This window comes from Nomia melanderi, chromosome 3, assembly GCF_051020985.1.
Source record: "Nomia melanderi isolate GNS246 chromosome 3, iyNomMela1, whole genome shotgun sequence".
Classification (NCBI taxonomy): Eukaryota; Metazoa; Arthropoda; class Insecta; order Hymenoptera; family Halictidae; genus Nomia; species Nomia melanderi.
In genome coordinates, this window is record NC_135001.1 from 534,410 (window position 1) to 552,050 (window position 17,641).

The following is a 17,641-nucleotide window of genomic DNA, read 5'->3' on the forward strand; positions in this document are numbered from 1 at the left end:
AATAGTAACGTTTCTCGATGCTCCTATTAAAGTTATGTGAACCACGATTAATAGTTCGTATCTGGAGAGATAGTAACAAAACCGTGAGACTCGGTACGTGCAGTCGCTATTCCCCTTCGAACTCCTTCGAAGTCGTACGCTGAAAGTGAAGTAATCGGAAAAATCCATTAAGATGCCTAATATTATATACGACATCAAATTAGATTTCAAAGATGTTTTATTACGCCCGAAGAGGAGTACATTAAAAAGCAGATCCGATGTAAGTAAAATAATTAAAAACGAAAGAAATTGATAAATACCTAACTATGTGTCTTGCCTTGATTTTTTTAATGAAACTTGCAGCATTATGAATGTCTAATGTAATTTACAATTATAATGGCATAACACGCCCAAGTTTTTTTATACTGAAGTTATAATGTGTATATCCTTGTAACACAAATGTTACAAATCATTTGTATAACATGTATATCATACTCATTTACAAAGAGTTATATTATCATTATTATACTTCAATATATTGTTCAAATATCTTCATTCTTTTAATCATTTATTAAACCTATTTGGAAGGAATGAAAATTGTTTTCAATAATTTTATATCAGTTTAATAATACTTCTATATGATTTTTATATTTTTAGGTTGATTTGTTCAGAGAAATCACATTTCGTAACTCTAAACAAACTTATAAAGGAATACCGGTGATGGCTTCAAACATGGATACTGTAGGAACATTTGAAATGGCAAAAGCTTTGTCGAAGGTATATTGTAATTATTTATAGTGTTTACTTTATTGTGATGAAATAATGTATACCTGAAATTATTATTTATAATTTATTATTGTGTCTTGAGTAGTTCAATTTAATAAATCAAAGTATCATAATTAAAGTATGCATTTTAGTATGGACTCTTCACTACTATTCATAAGTATTATACAGCGGAAGAGTGGAAAAATTTTGCTATTGAACATCCCAACTGTCTCAAAAATGTAGCTGCAAGTTCTGGGACAGGGAAGGAGGACTACGAGCGATTATCAAGCGTTTTAGCAACTGTACCTGAATTATCTTTTATTTGTTTAGACGTTGCTAATGGATATTCACAGCATTTTGTTGAATATGTTAGGAAAGTGCGACTTGAGTATCCCAATCATACAATAATTGTAAGTAATCTTACACATAATATTATAAAAAATATTATTCGACTACTTAGTGTTAATGTGTACTATGTATGGAATATAAAGATTAATTATTGTTGCCTAGGCAGGTAATGTGGTAACTGGAGAAATGGTAGAAGAGCTGATACTCTCTGGAGCTGATGTAATAAAAGTTGGAATTGGCCCTGGATCTGTGTGCACTACACGAATGAAGACAGGTGTAGGATACCCACAACTGAGTGCTGTCATTGAATGTGCAGATGCAGCTCATGGCTTGAAGGGGCACATAATATCGGTAAATTTGTTTATTTGTTTACCTTTAAGGGAGACACCACCTATAGACATCCTAAACATAGGTAAACTTCAGGAATGTTTTGTTGATAACTATTAAGTGAAAACTTCTGATTTTTTTCACTATAAATATGGATTTATAAATAAAAATATATTATTTAAAATGTAGTTATCAACAAAAAAATTCCTAAAGTTTACCTATGTTTAGGACACCTATAGGTGGTATCCCCCCTTAAGTGATTGTTGTAGAAATATGATTGTTCTGTTATATAATTCCAAAGACGTTTCTTCTTAGGATGGAGGTTGTACTTGTCCTGGGGATTTAGCAAAGGCTTTTGGAGCTGGTGCAGATTTTGTGATGGCAGGTGGTATGTTTGCTGGTCACGATGAATGTGGCGGAGAAGTTATAGAGAAAAATGGGAAAAAATTCAAATTATTCTATGGTATGGCTTCAAGCACTGCGATGGAGAAGCATGCTGGAGGGGTTGCAGAATATAGGTATGTGGTATACTTGATAAAATAATTGTGACATACTACATTTTCTTAATTTTAATCAATTTGTATTCCTTTTTAGATCTTCAGAAGGAAAAACTGTACAAGTGCCTTATAAAGGTTTAGTAGAAAATACTATTCTTGACATGCTAGGTGGTTTACGTTCTGCATGCACGTACACAGGTGCACAACGATTACGTGAATTACCTCGCCGCGCTACATTCATACGTTGTACACAACAGTTAAACCCTATGTATGGTCCACCACCAGAACTTTGAAGTTTTCTCAATAATTTAATTTATTGCAAACCAAATTTAAAAAGAATGCTTTACTTATTGAAGTCGATTATTAAATTAATATTACTTGCTGGCAAATAATATTTGTATAAAATCTTCGAGGCTTTAATTAACATAGATAAACATATGCTGTGAGAATAGTTTTTTCGAACTACGTTTGAATTTAATGAGTTCAAACAGAGCAATGAATGCTTAAAGCACAAATATACATTTTATTATATTATTTGTATATTTTCTATAAATAATGCACATTTCATTGTGTACAGAAGCATTTGTATTGTTATACTATTTAACAAAAAAAAACACGAAAGTTATAATTCATCAAATGAACAATTAATTTTAGCAAAATATTTAAAATTGCCATATTTCCAAATAATTTTGTGCAATTACATAGTTTATATTTTAAAAGAGTTAATTAAATATATATTTGTATATAAAACAAGTTTACTAATAATATATACGTGTTTGTAGTACAAAATACTTTGATATATTACCTTATTCAGTATTTGAATGCCAAGTAAAGAATTAGATTCTATAAAATATTGAAAACTGGAATGCTGAAATAATTATGTTACCATTACTTTATGTGTAATAAAATTAGCAAATATAATTTGTTAAACAAAGTTCATAATTTTTTTCTTAGAAACAAACCTCTTTACAAACCTTTACAAATTTATTCGTTTCCTTTTATAAATTTTATTTACAATACTAATTGATTTCTCTCAGTAGAAGTATAGGAAAGTGCATGTCACGTTTGCTCCTGAAACATTGTTATTATTTTTTATACATTGGTTTATCATATTATATATTATATTTAAAAATGACATGTTCAAAATGCAGTTCATATTAAATACATTTAAATTGTTTGTTTAATTCAGGATACAAAAAGATTTCATTTTTTATATGGCTTTAAGTAGGTAATATTTATTTTTACTTACTTCAATAAACTGCAATGGGTATATACAAAATACACTGCCCGAACACATACATTACATATAAATTGTCTTACTGTACAATAGTATAAAATAAAATAAATTTCTATCATTTACATAGTTGGTGTTATATTTTAGATACTATAAACTTTTCAGTCATATTTATCCAAATTTTAAAACGTGATAATACGTGTAATAGATTCAGTGTCTTGGTAAAAAATTATTGATAAAGTGGAAATAAAATCATACCAAACCAGTGCCGTTTTAACTGACTACTGAAACAAAAAGAGTAAATCAAATTTAAAGATTTACCAACTAATCATTTATACATAATACTATGAAAACGTAAGGTGACATTAATTTTTTAATTTTATTAATTGCATGGATGTCAGATACAACCAAGGAAAATTATATTTTTATAATGTCATATTTTTACAAAATTTTGTTAGAAGTATATTATTGTTATATTATATATGCATATACACTAAGTCATTTAAATAACAAATTGTATTAATAACATAACTAAAAATTATTATATTATTTAATAATGAACAATATTTATAATTTCATCCTGAAAATTAAATGTATTCACATCTAAATAAAATAAAGATTTCTAGAATTTATATAACGATATTATTTTATGAATAAAAAATTCGTGTCGAATACATTATTTATTATGTGTATATAATGAAGTATATAATGATGTTGTTTACCTTTGAAAAAAAAAATGTAATACTTCCTCATTGAAGAAAAAGTGCAAATTATAAGACATTATTCAATAATAATATTTGTCTATAACTATGTGTTTAATAAATTTATAACTGAAGAAATGGTAAATAATGATAAAGGGATGATTGTTTTTACTTTCATGAATTTCAAGTTTAATTATATACATGGTCAAATTGTTGTTTCAACTAAATGTAAGTAAAATATGTTGGTCATTACTTTCGTAAATAGGTCTCCTTTTAACAATGTACACACAGAGCAAATAATATTAAGTACAGATATGATAAACAATCGCGAAACATATGTTTTATAATTTGCTAATCGCTAGAAATAATATATAAATTTTTTGTTTCTGATTTTTGACATTCAGTTTTAACAGATAGACATATTTAAATATTGGAAATATATGAATTCAATATTTGTAAAATAAAGTAATTTGGAAGTCATTGTTTTACATGACTAGTAAAACTCGCCAATGATTATCTATTATTATTATTATTATCATCATCTATTACTATTATTATTATTAAATTCACGTGAATAATCATTCAATAATATTAATAAACAATATATATGATCATACAAATTATGTTAAGAAACAGTGATTTGATATGCCATCCATAACTCTCCAGTTTTGCAGGTCCTGACTCCTTTGAATATAAACATAGATTGCTGAATAAAAAATTTTAAACAGTAGATCCCCTTGATGAGATTTATCGAAGCACGGGTATACACATTCCTACATTTGGCAGCTCCAAAAATCTAAAAATAGTAGTGGTACTTGATAAAAAAATGCAAAGGAACCAAGGTAAAATTGTATTTAGTATTGTTATAATAGTATGTATATGTGTACGTAGACCACCATATGTATATCATATTTTCTTGCATACATAATAAGTAAAACAATCTTAGCTGTCTTTACAGCCATTTACGCTATTAATGTTTTGTAATTTACTGAAGGGAAATGTTTTATGAATGAGACAGTGAAACATAAATAAATGACATATTGAAATAAGTATCTAAATGTTTCTCTTATTAATACATTTTAAGGATAATTTTTAGTATCTTTAATGATAAATGGGAAGCATAGTATGGACATTGTTGTTGATTCCTCGTTCCTGTTTCTGACCTGCCGCATCACCTGCCAGTTTCAATTTATATTACAATCAGGTGTTATGGAACAAAAATACATACAATAGTATAGAAGTAAATATATATATATATATAAGTAAAACACAAGTAGACATCATGCCAATACTAATGTTAAAATTCTGGCATTTCTCAGTTACTTAAAATTAAACCATGAGTATCCTACAATATGTATATATCTTTGTGTATAAAAAAAACACAAAATATTATGGTATAAATAAAACATAGTCGATTCTAATGTCATTTTTTAAAGTGTATGGACTTTGCGAAGCGATTAACTATCGTAATTTATTGTAAACAGTATATGAAGTTACAGCAGGCATTAACCGCATCCCGTTGGGAAACTATCTGAAAACTATCTGAAATAAACAAACAATTATAATAAAACACATGAATCATACGCAACTATAAATTTACTTTCAAAGGTGTAAAATATATTGTTTTAATAACCAGAGAAAATATCAATGTATCACGAATTTATCAATTTTATGAACATTCAACTCCCTGAAAGTATCAACAGTCATCAGCGCGCATATAACATACCCTTCTTCTTACACCATTGATTTTCATAATAAACAATAAATATCAAGCCAATATAAATATAAGTGATATAATAGTGTATGATAAAATCATATATAATTAACACGTTCAATCCGCTGTAACGGATAATAATTAAATTTCATAGACACAATTGTACATCATCGATAAATTGAAACCGCTAAACATCAACTAGACAACTTTTATGTACGTCAACCGGTTAGAAATAGGCTGCGGGTTGAACGTACTAAAAAATAAATATTGTATATGCATGGGTGAATATCACATTAACGCTAAATTATGTTGTGTGCGTGTGTTACATACTTCACAAAATAGTAGTAATCATGTGTCGTGAGTAGAAAATAGTAAATTTGATTTCATTTACTTGTAAGTTAATACTGTAAGATTTATATATAACAAGTGCAGTAATCATAGTAATAATAATGATGACAGTAATGATGATGATAATGGCAACAATAATAATAAGAATAATGAGAATAATAATAATAATAGTAATATAATAATAGTGATAATAACAACAACAACAATAATAACAACATATGCATAATATTCATGAAATATGACTATACTTGTCTAGTTTTTATATACGCCATGTATGACAATCACATCGACAAGAATTTCAACTACAAAGTTTTCTTGGCATACAATCTTCTTTTATACTTAAAAATAATTCGGGCTACGAGACATTTCTAAATTAGATGATCCGTATCGAATTAAATTTCATTGAGAAACTTTGCACTTGAATTCCATTAGTGTTTTAGATACGAAACGAATGTTTTTTAATAATTTTTTAAAACATTTATTTATAATGTGATAAACAGTTTTTAAAAGATTCCTCAAAGTATTTGAACATTACATGTTTTAGTGCACTCAATTTTACATTGACTTAATATAAAAGCGAATGTTAGAAGAAACTGTATGATACAAAAAGTATATTTAATACTATTATAAAAATTCATGAATTTATCGCTAACGTCAAAGTAGAATTACTAATGAACTGCCAATATATTTTTGTTATAATATTAAAAAGAAACTTTTATATTATACAATTTCTTGACTATGTGTTATATTAATTAAAAATGAATACTTACAGTTTAGGTTCTCCTCGATGGAAGTTTAACTTTCTGAATTCGTTTGTGAATAGGGGTAGTTTTGATAGCCAGTTGGAAAAGACGGATTTTGTTGGCCAGCTTGTGGTTGTGTGTTAGATCCAGCTCCCGCCGCTGCATAATAATTTGCCGGTGTGGAACCAGGATTTATTGCCGGGTAATTTCCATAAGCTTGTGGAAAAGCGTTAGGAGCTGCACCTGCCGGACCTGATTGCCCCTGCATATTTTGCTGCATTTGTTGTTGAGCCATTTGATTATTCTGCATTCCCAACTGAAAAATTGAACATATTACTTTATCGTATTATAATCACTTTGATTCATTTTCTTCTCTTATATTCAGCTTTCAATATACCTTTCCCGCTTTCATTTGAGCTTCTATAGCTTCGGCTTCTTTTATTTTACCGATACTTCTATAGTACTCTGCCCATTGTGCACTATAATCTGCTTGACCTCCATTTTGAGTAGCTCCTGTTTGTTGTTGTTGCGGTTGTGTTTGCTGTGGTTGTGGAGCTGGTCCAGCATTACCCGTTGTTGAAGCATTAGCTTGACTTGGTGCATTTCCTGCAGACATAGATACTCTAAACATACATTCAAGCTTTGTGTATATCAAAATAAGATGACTGTAGTTTACCGGATTGTTGATTGTGGTCTTGTTTCCCCTGTTTTGCCTGTTGTTCTATCATATCTGCTTCCCTGTGCATACCTAACGACCTGTAATATTCTGCCCATTGTGCACTGTAATCTGGTTGCCCTGTTTGTGGATTTACTTGAACAGGAGCTTGGTTTGCTGTGCCTTTAACAACAGATCATTATATAATTTAATTTTAGTACTCGTGCCATTTTAATGGAAAACAAAGATAGATGTACTTGTATCTGCAGTTTGTGGTTGATTTGGCCATGCCTGATAGGCTGTTCCAGCATTCCAAGTTGGATTGTATCCTATTGCACCTTGTGTACTTGTGAACGATGTGTTAGCTGGAGCCTTGTGTATAATTAATAAGAAAATAATATATAGTGTTTTTGTCACATGTACACTTAGCAGTTATGTCATCACAATATTTACCATGCCCAGTTTTTCACTGAATATTCTTTTCGCGTGTTCCACTTGTTCAGGATTACCTCGAATTATGAAAATTTTCTCATTTTCATTACTTTGATTTCTTCTATCTAATTCACAATGTGCTCCAGTTTGCTGATTGATTTGCTTGATGGTTTCACCACCTATGACGATTAGAATGAATGGTTACACTGTTGTATTATAGATGTTAAGGTTGTTACATTATATCAAAATACGTTCAATTATAAATATTGGAACTTTACCTTTCCCAATGATAATACCACATTTCGAGGATGGAACAGTAAATGTGGTTTCTATCTTATCTTGCATAGGTCCTCCTTGACGTCTATCCCATCCACCATATTCATTTGGATTACGGTTACCGCCAAATCCGTTGCCTCTTGGACCACTTCTTGCATTCATGTTACCTCTACCATCATCTCTTCTCTAGAGATAAAAAATATAGATTGATATATACAGGGTGATTCGCGGAATTATTACAAGCCATATCTGTTTTGTGGTTGAAGTTGAAAAGAAATATTACAGGATAAAAATGAATGGTATAATATTCTACATATATTTACAGCCATAAATTTTTATATGCACGTGCCTTCGGCAGTAACACTATTCTTTTTAAATTGGAATCTCTTTCTTTATATGAGTTATTTATATATATATAAAATATCAGAATAAGATTGATTAATGTAAAGTGTCATATTTACCATTACGCTATCAATAAGTTCTTGAATACGTTGACGAACTTGTTCTACTGCTTGATGCTTTCCAGACAGTATACATTTTCTGTCGCCAGGACCATCTTCTCTTCCCTGTTGAAACTGTACTCTTGCACCAGTTTCTGCCTGTATTTTTTTAATCATATCTCCACCTTTACCAATGACAACACCTACTGCTGCTCTTGGAACAAGTACCTAATAAATGAATGTATTTTATGTAGAGTTCTATTCATTTTGAAAAATCTCTCTGAACGAAAATATTTGTGCATTATTTATTTATTAAAAAAATATATTAATACCTCTACTCCGTCAGTGGTTCCAGAACCATGATTAAAACTACTATCATTTGAATAATTCCCACTTCTTTCGCTGCCTCTTGCACCCCTATGAAACATTTGCATTTCTTTTTCAGCTATTAATTCATATACTAATTGTTTGGCATATTCAACTTTTTGTGGATCACCAGTTATCCTACACGAAACAAGATACGATGTAGCTTCTATTGCTATTCAAACTTTTATATATTTGGACAATAGTTCAGGATATCGGTTAATAAACAACAAATTGAATTATTACCTCAAAGGTTTTTCTTGTTCTTGAGATGGACCTTCTTGAATAACAACCATTTTTGCACCAGATTTTTCCTGAAGTTGTTTAATTGTTTCTCCCCCTTTTCCAATAATTAAACCAACTTTAGGTCCAGGTATCATTATTTCAACAAATCCTGGATGTCCCATCATTCCACTGCCGCTACCACTCATATTCATGTCACCAATCCCTTCAGTTCTACTTCGTTGATTGACAATTGACAGTACCAATTCTTTAGCTCGGCTGAAACATATACAGTTTACGTGTGCAATATAACTTTGAATACTTTCTTTTAATACAAATGTAATCTATTAATGTATAGTAATTTAAATATATTTTGTTTGCAACACATAATGAGATGTCTACAGTGTGCCAAAATATTAATAACTTATAAATGTCACATTATTTTTTCTTCGACAAGGAATTATTCCTTAAGTAGATAATAAAATTAAATTTCATGTTAAAATGTCATAGGCTTAATCGTAAGCAGATTCAAATAAATAAAAAATTCAATTTTCTTCCTGTTGCGAATAACTCGTCCCCATGCATATCCTATCCTCCTTTCTTCCTTCTTTCTCCATATCCTATTGAAAGCAAAAAACTATTAGTAAGTACAAAATTATCAAATCAAAAGCCACAACTTATCCGTAAATTCTCAATGATAAAATGTTCAGAAGCATATGTAAAGTCAAGAAGTATGAGCCCGCTATTCACATCCAGGAGCTAAATAAAGACTCTGTAAAACATTTGACAATTTCAATATGCGTAAGCATATAACCTACATTGGAGAAATCGATGTTAACATGAAGTGATAGCACATGAGGTATACTAAACATACAGAAACTATTTGCATTGAGAAACACACTTTCTAATAGACACATTTTCTGTATACAAAGCACTGTAATCTTATGTTAACGCCAAAATGAAATTTTCGAAATCACGTTGTTAAAATAAATAGTTGATTCTTTCAGGCGTTTCTAGGAAATGTCATAGTAAAAGTGAACAAACAACTTGTTATTTCAGCAAATTAGATTCAAAAGAATTTTTTATATATATATATATATATATATAACATACGAGGAGATTTCTGTATATGCACTTAATGGAAAATATGTACATACACAAACATAAATACATATTTATGCGTATGCACATATAACTCTGTATATAAACCATATATACAATACATGTATACACACATATATACATTGTACATAAGTATATATACAAATATATATTTTGTTTCTTCTAATATAATTAATAAATGCTACTTGCTGTAGCATCAGAAAATAATCCTGTCCTCTAGGTGAAAGTTCAAAGTAAAAAATGCATTGCATACAAAGTAGTTAAATTAACAAAATAAGAAGGGAAAATGAAGTTACTTGACAGCTTCTCTTGACCCAGTTAACGTGCAAACACGTTCAGGTAGCCCACCACTTTCGGGTGCCATTTGTATTTTACATCCTGTTTCACTTTGTAATCTTGTTATTTGTTCTCCACCTCTTCCAATTACTGCAAACACATTGTTATTAATTAATAATGTATAAAATAAAGAGTACTCCTAATTTAATAATTGCAAACATCATCGAATTGTTTCATATGTTATGAAACGAAATATAAATAATTCTTCCTTAAGTAGAACAATGTAAATATGTACATTTGTATTCGATAGTAGGGTTGCATGAGGAATAAAGACTTATTATTTTTTTGTTTTCACTTACTTAAACCAACCATTTTATCGGGAACTCTGATATCTTCGTTACAAATACCTCCCACATTCCCCAAGGGTCCTGATGATCCTGCTTGCCCTGCTCTACCACTCTGATTATTTGAATCACCTAATGAGTTACTTCCCGGTGGACCACGAAGCCCTATTAACGGGTCTGCTACTAATGACGCTATTTTCTTAGCCTCTGGCTCTATAAGGATAATTTGGTCAATGTCTACAAATTCGAGACATATCATAAATAAAGTTATATACATCCTTAGGAAATTAAAAGTGATATTTTTTTATAAAACAAATAATTCTGATACTGGCGTAAAACTCTTGATATTTACAATAGTTAATTACTCAGTACGATGATATATTTATTTAGAATACATAAAATTATTAATATTATTTTCTACTTATTAAAAATAAAACAAAAGAATTATATGTACCTGAACCATCTTCAAGAGGACGTTTCAATTTCGCATCTTGGTTATTTTGAGCACTAGCGGGATTAATCTTTGCAGCTATCTAAAAGTTCATACCATACAAAACATAAATAGTGAGAAATTCATAAACATTAAGGAAAATTATAAGCATTCATGCATTTATATCATACATAAATGCATCAAATTCATTAAAATTACATTTTCTGTTTTACAATTTAATTAAATTAAAATTTTATTCAGATTCACTCGAAGAGTCCTATTATTTCCAATTTAATAGAACACTCTACAGAGGAAATAAATTTTCCACTTTACATCTTTCTTTTCCCGAATAAATCAGTAAAACCATAAATTTTTATAAATATTTATGATCTAACTATTGTATAACTATGTTTAAATCAAACATTCAAACGTACGATGACATATCATGCGATACTTTAACAATTAAAGTGTACATAAACTATATAGTCAGTATGAATATAAACACTCTGGCTTAGATAACATAAACGACGAAATAAACGTAGATTACTTAACAATAAAAACATTTTACAAAATTATTTTATCTCGGAAATTTTTTTTAACAAAGCTAATCGCACGTTAAAGAATAAATTAATTACTTGAAAATAATCAATTTTATCAGTATAAAAGTCTAACGATCTTAGACAACGTATGGTTCTATCAAGATGAAAAATACTGTATAGCCGACGTAACAGATTTGAATTCATAGGTAGCCGATATTACGTTAATTTTACGTATTTACTTACTTGTTTTGCACGCTGCAAAGCCGCCGCAAACGCGGAGCTCTGGCTGAAATTTTGAGGCGGAGCAACCGCTGAATAGTCACTCATAATGGAACATGAAGCAGCAATACCAATGAAACTATTTCAATATTTCTCTCTGCAAACAACTATTAATAACCGTGTCTATGTAAATTCACTCTAATACGTAACGTTTGAAACGTATTTCATACAAAATATAAATATTTCAATATACTACTTTGAAAGTACACAATAGTCCAAATCACAGGTTTACGTGTGAAAGAACTGTGCTTTCACAGAAAGGACATCACAGCGCAAGCGTCGGTCATAGAATACACAGTTCTAAAGATAAGCGACAGTTAAAAATAACTGTGCCGCGATCAGTTTTTGATGCCAGTTCGCTTAGTAGAATTTAAGGCAAATCTACAATAACTACATACGCCTTAATTATAGCGTTATCCTTACAGATAGGAAACTTTGATGTTTTACGTATCTACGTCGTACCAGAACTAATAATTTCTAATGCCGAGACATGTGATGAAAACAGTTGCGGAACATTGAAATTTTAAATGCGCATGCGAGTCATTTCAGGTATTAATTGACAGATAAAGCATGATAAGGACATTTTTCAGTAGCACATACAGCGTGTAAAACCTTCACAGCCATGGAAATTGTACGTTTACAACCTTGCATTCAATTGCAACTTACAAATGAAGAATTTCAAGATATCATAGACAAGGCTAAGGATTGGGCACTTATGCACGGTATTAATTTCCATATATTTCAAACAAAATTAAAATTTTTACAGAGAATTTACGATTGTTAACCATCTCAATTATGCAATATCTTAACATTTAAAAATACAATTTTATTCTTGTTGATAGGTATCAGTTTTAGATCTAAAGAATCGTTTAATAAAAATCAAGTGCAAGTTTTACCATTTACACTATTACCTTCTACTTTTCCCAAAAGGAATTTTTTGAAGGCAAAAAATATACAAGTATTATTAAATGAACTTATACATAAAGTAGCACATAATCATACATTTCTTGTCAACAGTTTGAAGAGGTATGTAATTTCGAAAAAAAAATTCTGTGGCTATATTTGTAGATACTAATGGGATGACATTTTTTTTTAGCACAATAGATGCTGACCCTTTTACAGCAAAATTATTTAATATCTATGAAACTGTACATAAGGAAGGATTTAGTCAGGTAAAATAATATATAGATACATAGATATGTTATTTATTATATTTTGTAAGTGAAAATGAATTTTTCTTTTATAGACTATAAGTGTTGGTCTGTTACGGTCAGATTATATGTTACATGAAAATGGAATTAAACAAGTTGAATTAAATACTATCGCAAGCAGTTTCGGTGGAATAGCTTCAGTTGCCTTACAATATCATAAGTAAATTGGTTAATATAAATTTCATTGCAGTTCATAGATATTTAAATATTTCTTCTTATTGTATATGTATATTGCAGGTACATCCTATCAGAATTAGGACATGCAGACAAAATAAAAAATGTAAATATGTTTAATATTATATATTAATGCATTATCCAAATTTATTAAAACTTTCATTATTTTTAGATTCCAGAAAATAATCCTATTAGGGGTCTTTGTTCAGGGTTGATACACGCATGGGAATTGTATAACAATAAACAGTAAGTACTTTCTAGTGTATAGTAAAAGAACATAGTTAATTATTATATACTTAATGTAAATTTTAGGGCAGTGATATTATTCATTGTTGAAGATATTACTTACAATATATGTGATCAGAGATTTCATGAATTCGAAATATGTAAACTGAAACCTGATATAAAAGTAATCAGGCGTAGTTTACAAAGTCTAGTAGCTGATACAAGGCTGGGTTCCAATAAGGAATTACTAGTGTACGTATACACTCGCATCTCATATGTTTTCTTCATTAATTTCTTTACATATAGCATCTAAAATATTGGTAATAGTAGCGTAAGTGATCGACTTCGTGTAATTTCACTGAGATTAATAAATGTTATAGAAATGCATGTTTTGAACAACTTTCGCCACTGACAAATATGTCGCTCTCATTTAGTTTCCGAGATAATCGCGAAAAGCTGTTACTGCCACTACATTGATTTCTATATGCACACATGAGCGCACTGTGAAGCGGCCGCAAGCAAACCGCACGTTCATCGCTTTGGCTTTCGACCTTTTAGGGTTTCACGTAAGTACTCTCTTATCCAAAAGTTCCAACAGTTATAGTTAATTACAGTAGTTTTGTAAATGCGTTCCGTATGTATAGAAATGAGTTTCACTTAGATAATAGAGTCTAGCATGAGAGGAGTTGTATTTTATAGGGTGAAGATGCAGGCTCATACTTCGGTTTACTTCCTCGTCACGCCCATACACACGCTCTGTAAAATTTAGCTCCATTCATTAACACAAACTAAAAGAAAGCGACTTTTTTGTCGGAGGAAAAAGTTGTTCAAAACATTGATTTTATGAAAATCGGTTTTACGGGTAGATTTATGCAGTTGCATTACTATTGGGTTTTCTGTCAGGATTCTGTAATATTGCCAAATTGTTTATCATAGCCCAAGATTAAATTTTCAAAATTTATGTGATATTTTATACATATGTGTGGTTATGGATGCCTTGCGACGGGACGGCACCGGTTTGTTTTGAGAAAAGTGGAGTGACTGCGTTTTGGAAAACTTGTGAGGTATGAATGGGTGATTACTCGCGCGCGTGATCGGTGTCGTTTTCGACTGGGCTGCGCCGGCTTGTTTGAAAATAATGGTGATTACGTGTGCTATTCATTATTAAGTAAACATTCATTAGGTGATTATTATTGACATATTTTAGTGGAAATCAAGAAGTTTCTGTAGTTTATTTTCGCTCTGGTTACCAAGTTGATGCTTACCCTACAGAAAAAGAATGGTCCATTAGATTATTGATAGAACGTTCTCGAGCAATAAAGTGTCCTTCTATTCAATATCATCTAGCAGGCACTAAAAAGGTATATTTATTAATGATGTACACTGTATAGTAGTGGTATCAGTATTTTTGAATAACTTACTGGGAAAGAAACACTTTCTAGGTACAGCAATCTTTAGCATATCCTAATGCGCTGAACAAGTTTATAACAGATGTTGATATTCGAAAACAAATACAAGACGTATTTGCTGGCCTTTATTCACTAGAATTTGTAAGTATGTAAGATAACATATTTAAAAAAACTAGTGATTCCGATATTTGCATTAAATAGGTAATATTTAAACTTCCTCTTTTAATTTTTCTTCAACTTATTATATGATTATTTGATGTTCTATTTGGTTATAAGTATTATTTGGTGGAAATAGAATGACGAAGGTGACACAATAATTGAGAAGGCAATCGCAGACACTAAGAAATATGTTCTTAAGCCACAACGAGAAGGCGGTGGAAATAATATTTACAATGAAGACATAAAAGTGAAGTTAGAATCTATGAAGACTTCAGAGGAAAGAACTGGTTGGATACTTATGGATCGTTTTTATCCTCCATCCCAAAAGAACTATATTGTACGTGCTCAGAATGAACCATTTGAACATCATGATCTTTCTCTCTTTGATGTTGTAACAGAACTAGGCATTTATGGTGTTGTTATAGGGTAATTATGTACATTTCAGTGACTTAAGCGAACTATTTTCAGGAATGTTGTACAATATCATTACATGGATGTTTACTTTTACAGAGATCATGAAAATATTAGAATTAACGAACAGGTAGGTCACATGTTGAGGACAAAAGCTTCAAATGAGAATGAAGGTGGCATAGCAGCTGGTTTTGGCGCTATTGATGGCCCTTATCTTATTACGTAACACAGATTATATTTGTTACTAATTATATATTTGTTGATAGTTAAAATGATGGAACTCAAAGACACAAGAAAATTATATTTTAAATACTAATGTAAGAAATACTTATGAAATATATTAATATATTTTTATCGCAATTTAAGTAAAGTAGTATTGGCTGTTTTGTTTTCATTTATTGTTACACAACAGTGTGAACAGCCTCCTTTTTCATTTTTCAATACATAATTTTCATTAATCTACATACACACATACACATATGTACACAATTCGGTTTACATTCGTAATTCTTTATACATACATTTCACTCGAACGCTTCAATTAATTTATATTTTAACTTATCAAACGAGCGTTCGGTTTATATGTTAAATCTTCAGATCCTGATTCGGAATAGTCGGAATCATTAATGTTCACCATTCGATTCTTATCCTTCTCCATTGACTTTTCATCTTGCTTCTAAATTAAGAAACACGAAAGTTAGTGTAAGTTGATTACATTATAACTGTATAGAATCATTCTACCGCAGTATGATAATGTTACTTTTATTCCAAGGGTTACCGGATTTACATATTCGTGTTCGCCTGGAGACAAAGCAGACAGAGTGTTAAGGGATGTTACGCTCTTGTCTTGTTGATTATACGTAGAATTTTGGAAATGAATACTATAAATAAAAGCAATATTTGTTTTTTACAGAAAATGAAAACACTTGTCGAATTTGGAAATTAAGAAAACGCTCTATTGATTTACCTAAGACATTTTTTTGAAGAGTTGGGCTTCACTTTCTGATAATAAAAGTATCCAAATATGACGATGCTAATCGTACAAGCCAACAGTGTGATTATCACTCCAATCAACGTTCCACTTTTCTGACGAATGTGTTCGCCTTTTTGGTCAATCACACCCGATTCGAATTTGAGTTTTACATTTGCGTCTTGTACACAAGTGCCTTTAAGACTTTCTGAGCGACCGTCATGGCAAATACACGTAGAATCATTCTTACCCAATACACACATGTAATCACATTCGTGATCTTTACAAGTATTCTGTGCTGTGTAAAACATGCAGAACAAATTAATTTTCAAATTATTTTCAACACGTTGACTGCCACAAGAATTTCGAGCGTATTGTTATAGTAAGATATATTCTTTTGTAATAGAGGAAAATAGTATTAGAAATAATTATTAATGTTTTGGTATTACAGTACTCATTTTACACTATTATGTAGCTTCTTGTGTTACTAAATATTTTGATTCAATGTTAATTTTCTTACTGTAATTTTTTTCAAGCAATTTAGAAGCTCCGGTCACCGGTGACCACCCTGACAGTCAACGCATTAATGACCCTTGTTTTTTAATTACTGTCAAAGCAGTTGGAAATATTTATATAGTCACTTCCTTCACTTTAAAAAGGAGGGTATATATCTAAGCACGATAAAAGTTACTTGATGCGCTTAGAATCAATACATTATGACAATACGAAAAATGTCAAACTTACCAGTAGATTGCGTGGATGTGTGTAAAATTGTAAAATATTTGCTGATACTGGAGATACCAATGGAAATTGTAGTACATTTCTTGTCATCGTATAATTTGCATTTTTTTAATGTACCAGTTGTACCCATTAACCAATACAAATTATCTTCATATATGTTCAAGCTTCGAGCTTGATAAACCTGAGAAATTGAAATAATACTAGAATATTTGATATAAAATTATTGTTCAGTATTTTCTTATAGGAAGATAAGGGAATGAAAATTTGTTAGCTGTTAACACAATAGTTATCCACCCTGTCATTATCA

General features: G+C 30.2%; 4 protein-coding genes across 14 annotated transcripts in view; 2 read left to right on the forward strand and 2 right to left on the reverse strand.

The window, feature by feature from the left end:
• The first annotated feature begins 33 nt into the window (after positions 1-33).
• On the forward strand, positions 34-3,787 carry LOC116431857 (GMP reductase 1). Its single transcript, XM_031987872.2, has 6 exons — positions 34-259; positions 637-756; positions 897-1,154; positions 1,255-1,443; positions 1,735-1,937; positions 2,014-3,787. The coding sequence occupies exons 1-6, from the start codon at positions 173-175 to the stop codon at positions 2,207-2,209; spliced, it is 1,053 nt and encodes a 350-aa protein (XP_031843732.2). The 5' UTR covers positions 34-172; the 3' UTR covers positions 2,210-3,787.
• Positions 2,378-12,333, reverse strand: Psi (P-element somatic inhibitor). 11 transcript variants are annotated; one of them, XR_012998262.1, is made up of 16 exons: positions 11,999-12,333; positions 11,241-11,319; positions 10,802-11,023; positions 10,463-10,592; positions 9,069-9,323; positions 8,792-8,963; positions 8,481-8,687; positions 8,022-8,205; positions 7,765-7,922; positions 7,569-7,683; positions 7,333-7,494; positions 7,054-7,262; positions 6,684-6,972; positions 3,166-3,434; positions 2,891-2,987; positions 2,378-2,784 (listed from the first exon to the last, which is right to left on the reverse strand). XR_012998262.1 is itself a non-coding variant. In XM_076366125.1 (14 exons), exons 1-13 carry the CDS (start codon positions 12,080-12,082, stop codon positions 6,709-6,711), a joined length of 2,241 nt encoding a protein of 746 aa, XP_076222240.1. In that variant the 5' UTR covers positions 12,083-12,333; the 3' UTR covers positions 2,378-3,431; positions 6,684-6,708. The 11 variants fall into 11 exon arrangements, 7 of the variants coding, with proteins under 7 accessions (XP_076222240.1, XP_076222239.1, XP_031843579.1 ...); XR_012998260.1 differs by having other exon boundaries at positions 2,879-2,987; XR_012998261.1 differs by having other exon boundaries at positions 2,891-3,434.
• Positions 12,334-12,444: 111 nt separating this feature from the next.
• On the forward strand, positions 12,445-15,983 carry LOC116431814 (glutathione synthetase). Its single transcript, XM_031987723.2, has 11 exons — positions 12,445-12,756; positions 12,877-13,060; positions 13,131-13,206; positions 13,281-13,405; positions 13,483-13,525; positions 13,592-13,665; positions 13,732-13,896; positions 14,852-15,005; positions 15,087-15,194; positions 15,349-15,638; positions 15,723-15,983. The coding sequence occupies exons 1-11, from the start codon at positions 12,657-12,659 to the stop codon at positions 15,847-15,849; spliced, it is 1,446 nt and encodes a 481-aa protein (XP_031843583.1). The 5' UTR covers positions 12,445-12,656; the 3' UTR covers positions 15,850-15,983.
• A 16-nt stretch (positions 15,984-15,999) lies between these two features.
• Positions 16,000-17,641, reverse strand: part of yl (Putative vitellogenin receptor yl) — a 31,269-nt gene continuing 29,627 nt past the window's right edge. The window contains exons 49-52 of the mRNA XM_076365635.1: positions 17,338-17,515; positions 16,591-16,891; positions 16,384-16,504; positions 16,000-16,299 (exon numbers count right to left, since the gene is read on the reverse strand). Of these exons, the coding sequence (XP_076221750.1) occupies positions 16,177-16,299; positions 16,384-16,504; positions 16,591-16,891; positions 17,338-17,515 (723 nt within the window). The 3' untranslated portion in view covers positions 16,000-16,176. The remainder of the gene's footprint in view (positions 16,300-16,383; positions 16,505-16,590; positions 16,892-17,337; positions 17,516-17,641) is intronic.

Bases quoted from the DNA above. Each gene is read 5' to 3' on its own strand.
- LOC116431857 (XM_031987872.2), top strand. From the start codon at position 173: ATGCCTAATATTATATACGACATCAAATTAGATTTCAAAGATGTTTTA. The intron at 1,155-1,254 runs GTAAGTAATCTT...ATTGTTGCCTAG, and splicing joins ATCCCAATCATACAATAATT to GCAGGTAATGTGGTAACTGG. The intron at 1,444-1,734 runs GTAAATTTGTTT...GTTTCTTCTTAG, and splicing joins TGAAGGGGCACATAATATCG to GATGGAGGTTGTACTTGTCC.
- Psi (XM_076366125.1), bottom strand. From the start codon at position 12,082: ATGAGTGACTATTCAGCGGTTGCTCCGCCTCAAAATTTCAGCCAGAGC. The intron at 8,206-8,480 runs GTAAATATGACA...TTTTATCTCTAG, and splicing joins AACTTATTGATAGCGTAATG to AGAAGAGATGATGGTAGAGG. The intron at 7,684-7,764 runs GTAAATATTGTG...ATTATACACAAG, and splicing joins TCAGTGAAAAACTGGGCATG to GCTCCAGCTAACACATCGTT.
- LOC116431814 (XM_031987723.2), top strand. From the start codon at position 12,657: ATGGAAATTGTACGTTTACAACCTTGCATTCAATTGCAACTTACAAAT. The intron at 13,897-14,851 runs GTACGTATACAC...GACATATTTTAG, and splicing joins TCCAATAAGGAATTACTAGT to TGGAAATCAAGAAGTTTCTG. The intron at 15,639-15,722 runs GTAATTATGTAC...TTACTTTTACAG, and splicing joins ATTTATGGTGTTGTTATAGG to AGATCATGAAAATATTAGAA.